Source organism: Mandrillus leucophaeus, unplaced genomic scaffold (assembly GCF_000951045.1).
Source record: "Mandrillus leucophaeus isolate KB7577 unplaced genomic scaffold, Mleu.le_1.0 Scaffold14, whole genome shotgun sequence".
NCBI classification, from domain to species: Eukaryota; Metazoa; Chordata; class Mammalia; order Primates; family Cercopithecidae; genus Mandrillus; species Mandrillus leucophaeus.
In genome coordinates, this window is record NW_012101365.1 from 2655922 (window position 1) to 2666890 (window position 10969).

The 10969-nt window shown below is 58.5% G+C and overlaps 1 protein-coding gene across 4 annotated transcripts in view; it reads right to left on the minus strand.

Moving 5' to 3' along the window:
* Nucleotides 1–1110: 1110 nt before the first annotated feature.
* SLC1A7 (solute carrier family 1 (glutamate transporter), member 7) overlaps nt 1111–10969 on the minus strand; it is a 54707-nt gene continuing 44848 nt past the window's right edge. Inside the window, exons 6-11 of one of the 4 annotated variants that reach the window (XR_001005341.1) lie at nt 7377–7476; nt 6475–6708; nt 4520–4686; nt 3710–3844; nt 2821–2923; nt 1111–2153 (exon numbers count right to left, since the gene is read on the minus strand). Coding sequence is in view for 3 of the 4 variants with exons in the window: in XM_011973782.1 (XP_011829172.1) it covers nt 1935–2153; nt 2821–2923; nt 3710–3844; nt 4520–4891; nt 6475–6708; nt 7377–7476 (1163 nt within the window). In the remaining variant the exon portion in view is untranslated. Of the gene's footprint in view, nt 2173–2820; nt 2924–3709; nt 3845–4519; nt 4892–6474; nt 6709–7376; nt 7477–10969 lie in introns of all 4 variants that reach the window. The other 3 variants (XM_011973784.1, XM_011973783.1, XM_011973782.1) reach the window with 3 other exon arrangements.

Consider the following 10969-nt stretch of genomic DNA (forward strand, 5'->3'; position numbering starts at 1 on the left):
GCAGAGCTGCCCCATGGTGGATTGAGATGCCCGGGAAGTGGTGACCTCCCTGCTGCTGGAGGTGTGTGAGGATGCGCCTACCAAGTCCACTAAAGAGCAGACTCCTGCCTTGTGCTGGGACAGACTCGATTGCTCAAGGAGTCTCAGAGATGTGACACCGAGAAGGGGCTGGTAAGCCTGTCCGCATGAAGGTGGAATGACTCATTGTATGACATCTGACCTCTCCCAGGTGAGGAGGCCTCAGTGAAGGAAGGATGCTCTCATGGAGGCCTACAGCCCCCAGCCCTGCAGTGGGAGGACGTGTCCTGGGGTCATGCTCTTCCCAGACTCCTCAGACTCCGCCCCTGGGAGGAGGGCGGAAGGAGTTCAGGAGTGGGGTGCTGGGAGCAGGTGCCCTCCTGACGCTAGTGAACTGCGGGAGGCCTGTCCCCTCCCTGGGCCTCAGTGTCTTCATGGGCATCATGATGCAAGCCCCTCCAGACCCAGGAGCTGTATCTTCTCCCCAGGGTGTATCTGGAACAGGCTGTGTGGCCAGGGCCCTTCTGCATGCCCTGCAGGCCTCCTGGAGGCAGCCTGGGGTGGGAGAATGAGGGAGACCATCTGGAAATGGCCCTGGGCACACCCCTCTCTAAAGCAAAGCATTCACCACAAGGAGCCAGACTGGGAAGGAAATGTGTTTCTTCTTTGGGGACCGATCTCAAGGCCCTGCCTGCAGAGCAGAGTCTAGACCACGGCAGAAAGGTCTGTCCACACTGGACAACACCCAGCTGCCCTGTGGTTATTGGGACAGGCTCCTGGGTAGGCTAGCTTGTACTCTGTCTTCTGCATGTGACAGCTCAGACAGGACTGTCCTTACTGCAGCCACCAGGACAGGCTCCTCTGCACTCTGGCTGCCCACACACTGGCAGGCCTGTCCACACTGGCAGCCTGGACAGACCTGTCTATACTCCAGTTACATGGACAAGCCTGTTAGATTCTGGCCACCTGCATAGGCCTATCCATATCCTGGCTGCCCAGACAGGCCCGTCTGCACTCTGGCTGCCTGTATTAGCCCAGTAGCTAATATCATATTTGCTGGCTAGCATAAGGTGTTGAAGCCCACAAGAAGTAAAAAACAAAATAACTTTATTTAGTCAACACTGAATTTGCAAACACAGAAAGGAATAGAAAACCTGACTCCACTTGGATGCACAGGCCTTTGGGGAGTTCTGACACCAGGGCTCCATCGGCAGGTCCACCAGAGCATCCTGGCTGCACCTCCCTCCTGGAGTCCTGGTTTGCCTACCTATCCCGTGGGAGGTTGACTTGGATGTGTCACGGGGGCCTTTCAACTCTAGTAAAGACATCTATCTCCACATCCAAGGAGCTTTGCAAGAGACATGTGGTAGGACAGGAGACTGGACGCACTCTGGCCTGGGGAAGGCAGTGGGGCTCGGCCCTGGGCTGCTCCCCTTGGGGAGAGCTATGTGGCTGAGGCCACCTGTTATGGGGTGGGGCCTGGGTCTGGACACAGCTACAGGCTGCCCTGTCCTCCAAGAGGAGAGGTGGGGCTTGAAAGATTTGAGTTAGTGTCTTGACCTTAACGTGAGACCTTGGACAAGTGTTTTCAGCTCTCAGGGCCTCAGCTCTGTCATCCAGAAAGTGGGGCCGGATAACCCCTGCCAGCTGCCCTCACCGGGCGCACACGGGGGAAACTGTCACAGCGGGGCCTCGGGCAATGCCAGGCCCATCACTCCCTGGTTGGGGCTCCCCCATGCGGCCTTTCCCTTCTCTGAGATCCATTTTCTGTCCAGCGGGGTGAATTCCAGCCTCTCAAGGGTGAGAAGAATGTGTGATCCTGGCCACTGCCAGCTGCTCAGGAGGGTTGGAGAGTTGAGTTCCTGCCTCAGGACTCTGCCCCTGGAGGCCTCGCCTGCCCCTGCAGCTCCGCACGCTCAGACATTGGTCTCCAGCTCACTGATCTGGATGGTGCAGTGGTCCAGACTCACAGCGGGCGGCTCCTCGTCCTGCTCCACTTGAACGGGGACGTGGTGGGGGCAGGTGGGGCCCAGGGTGAGCTCGGAGGCCTCGGCCACACTCTTCACACAGCCATTCTGCTGGGCTGCCACAATCTCCTGGAGGCTCACTGGCTTGGTCTCGCAGGGCAACAGTTTCTGGTGAAGGGAAACAGGCCTTGGTAGCGGCAGGAGGGAACAAGGTTAGACACTAGGGAGGACTGAGGGCCAGTGGGGCAGAATGAGCTCAGGGCTAGGAACCACAAGATGGATTTTCCTGCAGACATGCTGTGTGACCTTGGCAGGTCACGGCCTCCCTGGGCTCCTGTTCCCAAGCTGTCCTGCCTCCCACTAGAGCTGCCTTAGTAGAGGAGGGGACTTAATCCACAGGGTCCAGCTGGGGAATCAGTGGCTCCCCTGCCTGACCTCAGCTTCTTCCCCATGATGCGGGGACAGCCTTCTCCATTTGCCTGTAGAAGGAGCCTGAAGCCCACACAGCCTGCACAAACCTACCAATGCTCACATCGTGGCTAAACTGGACAGACCATCCCTACACTAGAGTGTAAGTTCCATGAGAGCAGGGAATTTTATCATATTTTGTTCCACTGTTCCTCCTGTGTCTGTATCAGCGCCAGCCACAGCGGGTGCTCAATACATAGATGTTAGAGGAATTAGTCACCCTGTAACAGATGAGGAGACCGAGGCCCAGAGGCATGGAGGGAGGGATTGGCTGGAGGCTGCCCAGCTGGTTGGTGGAAGATCTGGTGCCCTGCCCACCCCGCCTGGCTCCACCCTCCTGGCAGCCTCTGGACCTCACTGCGCTCACCTCAGTGCCTGTGTCCCGAGCAAAATCCTTCCGACATATGTGGGCCATGATCCCCGCTGCCAGCGCATCACCCAGCACGTTAATCATGGTGCGGAAACGGTCCCTGGTGAGCCAAGGTGGGGGATGAGTGGTGGGCACTTGAAGGGGAGCTAGAAGAGGGCAGTGCTCAACCCACCACAGCACAGCACAGCCGGTGACCAGCTGTCATGCAGAGCCTGCAGCCAGATGGCTTCCTGGCTCCTCCCAAGCCCACCCTTTGGCATCATTGAAGCAGTTTCTTGGCATGTGGCTGTGGGTTCAGCAGGTCCCCATGCTTAGAAGTGTCAGGCTTGGTTTAATCCTCTGCTGTTTCTGTCTTGAAATTCTTTTTAAGTTTCTTTGCTGTTTGTTTTTTGAGACAGAGTCTTACTCTGTCACTCAGGCCGGAGTGCAGTGGCGCCATCTCGGCTCACTGAAACCTCCATCTCCCGGGTTCAGGCAATTCTTTTGCCTCAGCCACCCGAGTAGCTGAGATTACAGACACATGTCACCACTCCCAGATAATTTTTTTTCCTAATTTTTAGTAGAGATGGGGATCTTGCTATGTTGCCCAGGCTGGTCTTGAATTCCTGGGCTCAAGGAATCCTCCTGCCTTGGCCTCTCAAAGTGAGTCATCATACCTGGCCTTTACAGTTTTTGAACTGGGTTCCACATTTTCATTTTTGAACACTGGACTCTGCAAACTATGCAGCCAGGCCTGTGCTGATGAGTAGCACACTCCCATGGTGCCAAGCAGGGCAGTCCCCAGCCTTCTACCCTGGGGAAGGGACTCAGCCCCTCACCCTGATCCCTGCTGACCCTGAAGTCAGCCTCTCCCAAAGCGCTAGAGCTAGAGATAAAGTCCACTCACAGAGCCCAGTCAACGGCAATGATGAGGGTGATGTCATCGGTGGGCAGTCCCACGGAGGTGAGCACGATGACCATGGTGACGAGGCCGGCCTGGGGGATGCCGGCTGCCCCAATGCTGGCTGCAGTGGCTGTGATACTGCAGGGGGTGGGAAGGGGAAGAGGAGCAGCAGGAGGGGTGGGGTGCATTGTCAGGGTCTGGCTCCAAGGAAGAGGTTGAGTGTCAGGGCTTCTGGGACAGCCATTTGGGGTGGGGGGTGGGTAGGAATGCCATGCCAGGAAGCTCCCAGGGACAAGTCCCTCCTCACAGTCCTGCAGCCCCATGGACCCCCATTCCTGGCCTCAGGAGAACCCCTGGGGAATGTGCAAACACCTGTGTCTGGAGCTGTGTCTCTGTGGGTTCCAGGAAGCTATATTGCTATGGAGCTGCCCAGGGACTCATTGACCACCACGTGGCTCTGCCTGCCTCCCTCTGGGGCCTGGCCTCCAGGGTCAGACCTGTGTGCTTGGCTGGCCTGTGAGGCCTCCGTCAGCCTCAGCCCCACCCCAGCTCCCCTTCCTCGGCTCCTGCCGCACCGGCTTCCTCTCCGAGGTCCTGAATCCTGTCCCTGGCCTCTGCTTGCCCTGTGCCCACCAGCAATGCCCTCCCTCCCAGCCTGTCCTCCAGGCTCAGAGCTCCCAGCCCTGGCCCTCTGCCTGCCATGCCCCGAGCCCAGGTTTGCTTGTCTCAGAGACCCCTCAGGCCTCGGAGCCTGGGAATCCTCAAGCCCTCCAGCCCCCGCCCCATCCACACAGGTGCGGTGTCAGGGTGCACCTGATGGTGATGATCTGGCCAAAGTCCAGCTCGTAGTTGTTGACCTGGGCGATGAAGATGGCGGCCACGGCCTCATAGAGCGCAGTGCCGTCCATGTTGATGGTGGCACCCACGGGCAGCACGAAGCGCGCGATGCGCCGGTCAATGTGGTTGTTCTCCAGCAGGCACTTGAAGGTGATGGGCAGTGTGGCTGAGCTACGGTTAGAGGGGCCGGTGTCTGCCCAGCACCCTCTTCCAGGATGGCCAGGGCCTCCGTTGGGAAGCTCACCCCACCCTAGGCAGCCACCCCGCCAGGAGTGTTTGTGCTCCTGCGGCGCTGCTGCGGCAGGAGGGAAGGACCGCAGGCACTGCAGTGCTCTCACTTGGTTCTTCCTATGAGGGAGGTGTTTGGGTGCATTTTACAGATGAGGAAGCTGACGCCCAGAGGGCGGGGCTGACTCGTGTCACACTGCTGTGCCGAGGGATATGGAAGTCTGAGCAGCAGGGCCCTGGACCAGGCTGCCTGGGCTTAGATTCCAGCCTCCTCTCAAGTGGCCCTGGCAAGTTCCTGAACCTTGTGCCTTAGCATCTTTGTCCCAAAAAGACCGGGGTCACAGAGCTACTAGGAGGATTAAACGACTACAGGCTTGGACAGGACCTGGCCCGTTGTACCCACTCAGTCAATGGTGACCATGGCTATTATTGTTACTATGTTTGTCATGAGAGTTCCTAGTGGCAGTGCTGGGACTAAAACACAGGCCGGTGTGGCCCCCGAGTCTTCCTCTCTCTTGGGCCTCTGCCCGGAAGGCCGGTTCTACTCGTCAGAGCCTCTCAGGAGCTCCAGACCTGTTGGGCTCGAGGCTGCGGTTCCTGCTGGCAGGAGATGGCCAGGGGGCTGCTGGCTCTGGCAGGCTTGGCCCCTGGCATGGGAACCGGCGTGGTTGGGGCTTTGTCCTGCCCCCTGACCCCCTATCCTCAGGAGGGTGTTCCTGGCAATGGCTCCCGGGCTTTTCTTCACTGGGATCTGCTCCTCCTGAGTCCTGCAGGAGGTGTGTCTGCTGCCAAGGGTGGGTGTCATATGACTGCCGCGTACAGAGGCCTGCAGGGCATTTTACAGACGGGGAAGCTGAGGCCCAAGTGAGGGCTGGAGGGAAGAGTGAGGACTTCAGTGCCAGAAAGATGTGGGTTAAGTTCCTGTGACTCCCTTAATGTGGAGCTCAGACACTTGCCATGGGGAGAGCCACCCTGCCTTCACGGCACTAAATGCTCCATGAGGGACCACTTCCTTCCTGCCCCCTCTACCGACGATGTGGTTTGCACAACTCTAAATTCCCGAGGTCTCTGCACTGGGTTGCGGTTTGGGATCCTTGAGGCCAAGTGCTGGCTCACCTGGCCCAGCCTGGCAAGGAGGAGCTCAACCTCCACAGCAAACCCGTGAGCTGGAAGCTGCAATCTCCCCCAGTTCGTGCATGAGGAAAGCAATGCCCAGGCACAGCGAGTGTGTGACAGAGCCATGGCTCAAGTCCCTGAGGTCTAGCAACACTGCCAAGGTTGTGACAGGGCACCCAGCCGGGACATCCCAGCAGCAGTGGACAGGCCGAGCTCCTAGAGCAACGCAGGGCCCGACTGCAGGAGAAGCACCTTGTGGGGCAAAAGCCAGCATTGCTGATGTGATTTCCCACAGAACCCACTGCATTGTCTGTCTGCCCTGGCGCGGAAGCTGCCCCCATGGGGACTCAGTGAGCTTGAGGACTGGGGCCGTCGGGGAGGGGGAGGCCTCGATAGAGGCCGAAAGATCCCCCCCCCCCCCCCCCCCCCTCGGTCTTGTTACCCTAGCACCAGCCATCCCCGCGTTTGTGAGGTGGGCCACACTGGTGCTTTGGTGGTTCTGTGGCTATGAACAGATAATGACTGGCCAGACGGACAGGACTCAGCCCCTCCCAGCTCCCCACCGTCCTGTCCGTCCCCGGGGCTACCTGGAGGAGGTGGCCAGCGCGATGAGCAGGGCCTGCAGGATGCCGCGGATGAAGACGATGGGGTTCTTCTTGGTGATGAAGAAGTAGAGCAGGGGCAGGATGAAGAGCCCGTGGAGCACCAGCCCGCACACAACGGTGACCGAGTAGAAGCCCAGCTTCTTGCCGACGGCCCTGGGGTCATCCATCTCCAGGATCTTGCCAGCGATGAGGAACACAATGCCGAAGGGGAAATACCTGGGGGCGGGGCAGCCAGGCTCAGGAACCAGGCGGGCAGACACACCCCGGCCCCAGCCCCACATCGCTGCGCCGCCCTCTCCCTGAGCCTCCTTGGGCTCCTGCGAGGACAGAGCGAGACTGTGCCAAGGTGCCCGGCCCAGGCTCAGCATATGGCGTCCTTCATGCCGTTACCTCCACCGCCCCAGCCCCGGACAACCTCTGCCACTCCTTCCCCCGCCCTGCCTTCGGGAGGCCCCCATTTCAGGCCCAACACCACCAGAGCCTACACAGTGCGCCTGCGCAGGCCGACCTCTGCGTTCCCCACTGAGCTCCTGAACTCTGAACTCTGGACCAAGGAATAGCAGCTGGTTCTCACTGCCAGTTTTCCTTTCTGCAGAAGCTGAGCTGGTAAGTCTCCACGTGATGGAGAAACTGAGCCCAGGAGAGCAACAGAGCCAGGCTGAGCTCTTAGACCAGGCTGGAAGGGGCAGGGGGCCCAGGGCCGGAGCCAGGCCTGGCTGGGGCTGGGGGACCCATGGAAACACATGTAGCTCTGGAGGCCCCGGCCCGGGGCTGAGCCTGGGCACAGCTTTCTGCTCACTTTAAGGGAGAAGAGGGTGGGGTCATGTCTTCCCTCCATCCACCCAGGGCTGGCGGGGGTGAGGTGGGTAAATGAGGAGGCTTACCACACAGCCACTGCCACAATCTTCATGACCGACTCATTGAGGCACTGGCAGAAGCTGACCAGGGGGGCCCCGCTCTCACCCATGCGGCCCAGCATGATGCCTGCGGGTCACAGACACAAGAGCATGTCACGGATGCCCCATGCGGGGGTGCAGGCACACTGTGGTAAAGCAGGGACAGACCCACAGGCCCACATGGGTCTCAGCATGGCTGGCTTCCCAGCAGCCTTGATGCTCCAACACTCCCCCACTCTCCCTCTCTCCCTCTCTCCTCCTCCACTACACCATCGACCCCACAGTGCTCTCACGTCTTCCTCCTCTCTCACCTTCCTCCACGAAGCGGCCAATGTTATCTCCTCAAGATAAAAATGCTCCCTGCCAAGCGCACCCCTGGCTTTGCTGTGCACTTAGGCCATGACAAGCTCCCCACTGCCTCACCCAGCTTGATGCCTCAGCCCCACTCCAGTGGGCCCTGCCTGCCCCTCCCTCCTTCTCCTGCCCATCTCACTGTGCCCTGGCACCACTGGCCTTCTTTAAGTTTCTGGAAGGAGGGAGTCCAGCTCTTCACTGCCTCAGGGCCTTTGCACAGGCTGTTTACAATGCCCCAGGCACTGGCTGCCCGCTCTCCAAACAGCTTGGAAGCCATCCCCACTCCCCTTTGCAAACGCCCACTTATTCTTCAGTATCTCACCTCTTAGGGCCTATTACAACATAACTGTCTGGGTTTTTCCCCGCCTCCTCTGCGAGGTTAGCTCAGCGAGAGCAAGAACTGCATCTCCTTAGCTGGAGCATGTTAGATGCGCAGTGATCAATGGTGAGTGAGGACTAAAAGCCCTCCCTGATGCTCCTGGTACCTCCCCCGGCATTCCAGGCCTTCCTCCCCAGCTCGCACACACCAGGAAAGGGTGGTGTGGGAACAGCTCCGTGGGGTGATCTCCATCAGGCCAGTCCTGAAACACGGACTAAGTGGCTGCCCTGCCTCCTGGTGAGACCGACGAGGGGAGCAGGGCACCCTGTGCAGCTGCCCTCATGAGGCCCACTGTCATGGTGCTGGGGCTCAGCCAGGGAGGCAGGGTGGGATTCAAACCATGGCCTGTGGGACACCAGAGAAGGGCTCTTTCCCTGTCCTGAGAAGCCTGAGCCACACAGTCCTTGGAGCAGCTACCCTGTGGTAATGGGGTGAGGTGGGGGCCCTGCCAGGGTGGGTAGGAGAGGCTGGAGTTGGAGGTGACCCTGGGCCTACCCCTGTCCACCTGTCTTCCTGCCACCTGGCTGATGTGGAGCCAGATTCCCCTGCTGGTTCCACCCTCCCCAGGCTCCTGCCCCTCCTCAGGCCGATTTGGATTTTCCCAGGGGGATCCAAGGACTGGCTGCTGGGAGCCAGTGTGCATGGAACCCTGATGTGATGAGGCGGCTCCCTCACGGCAGGGCCAGCGGGACCTTAGCACCAGCCACATCCCAGGGATAGGGTGGGGAAAGGAGGCTGGGTTGAGGGAACCAAAGAAAGCCCTGCTCGGAGCCACTGTACAAGTGTGCTCACTCATACACGTGGGCAGACACTGGTATCTGCACCAACAGGCACAGGCACTGGCACATGTGGGCATTGACAGGCACAGGCACACACAGAAGCAAGTGCACACAGACACAGGCACAGAAAGACCAAGCACACGCTGATGCAGGGACGCAGGGATGCAGCTGCACACAGACGTGAGCACAGGCAGATGTGGGCACACACAGGCATGAGCACACACAGACACAGGTGCACATAGACACAGGCACACATAAGCCAGGTGCACGCTGATGGGGGAACACAGGGATGCAGGTGCACACGCACAGACACAGGCACAGACAGGCCAGGCACACGCTGATGCGGGGACACAGAGACACACGTGCACACAGACACAGGCACTGGCAGATGTGGGCACATGAAGGCATGAGCACACACAGACTAAGCCACACACTGCTTTGGTACACTCACACACCCCACCTTGGTACACTCACACCACCTTGGTACACTCACACACTCCGCCTTGTTACACTCACACACTCCGCCTTGTTACACTCACACTACCTTGGTGCACTCACACAACCCGCCTCGATACACTCACCCTGTCTCAGTACACTCACCCTGCGTCAATACACTCAGACACCCCGCCTCGTTACACACAACCTGCCTCGGTACACTCACACAACCTGCCTCGGTACACTCACACACCCCGGCTCAATACACTCACACACCCTGCCTCGGTACACACACACAACTCACCTCGGTACACTCAACCGCCTCAGTACACTCACACACCCCACCTCGTTACACTCACACACCCCACCTCGGTACATTCACCCCAACTCGGTACACTCACACTGCCTCAGTACACTCACGCCGCCTCGGTACACTCACACAACCTGCTTCAGTACACTCACACAACCCGCCTCAGTACACTCACACAAACTGCCTTGGTACAGTCACACTGCCTCAGTACATCCACACACATCGCCTCGGTACACTCACACAACTTGCCTCGGTACACTCAACCACCTCTGTACATTCACACTGCCTCGGTACACTCACACACCCCCACCTTGTTACACTCACACACCCCACCTCGGTACGTTCACCCTGCCTTGGTACACTCACACACACTGCCTTGGTATACCCACATGCTCCACGTCGGTACTTTCACACACCTAGCCTCAATACACTCACACACCCTGCCTCGGTACACTCACAAACCACACATCCATACACTCACACACACTGACTCAGTACACTCACACTGTCTCAGTACACTCATCCCGTCTCAGTACACTCACATCCTGCTTAGGTACACTCACACACCTTGCCTTGGTACACTCACACACCCCGCCTCAGTACACTCACACACACAGCCTTGGTATACTCATACACCTTGCTTCATTACAATTGCACACACTGTCTTGGTACACTCACACACTCCACCTCGGTACACTCACACAAGTCACCTTGGTACACTCACATAACTCTCCTCAGTACACTCAACTGCCTCGGCATAGTCACACACATCACCTTGGTTCACTCAGACACCCCCGCCTTGGTACACACACACACCTTTCCTCGGTACACCCACACACCCCGCCTCGGTACACTTACACCACCTTGGTACACTCACACACTGCCTTGTTACACTCACACTGCCTCATCAAGACTCACACACCTCGCCTCAGTACACTCACTTCTCTGTGATACATGCATACAGACTGCCTTGTTACACTCACACCACCTTGGTACACCCACACAACCCACCTCGGTACACTCACACACCCCATCTCAATACAATCACCCCTGCCTCGGTACACTCACACTGCCTCGGTACACTCACACTGCCTTGGTACACTCACACAAACCACCTCAGTACACTCACACATTCCGCCTCAGTACATTCACACAACTTGCCGTCGTACACTCACACAACTCTCCTCAGTACACTTAGCTGCCTCAATACACTCTCACACCCCACTTCATTACACGCACACACCCCACCTCATTACACTCACACACCCCACCTCGGTACATTCACACACAACACCATGGTGCAATCACACACCCCGCCTAGGTA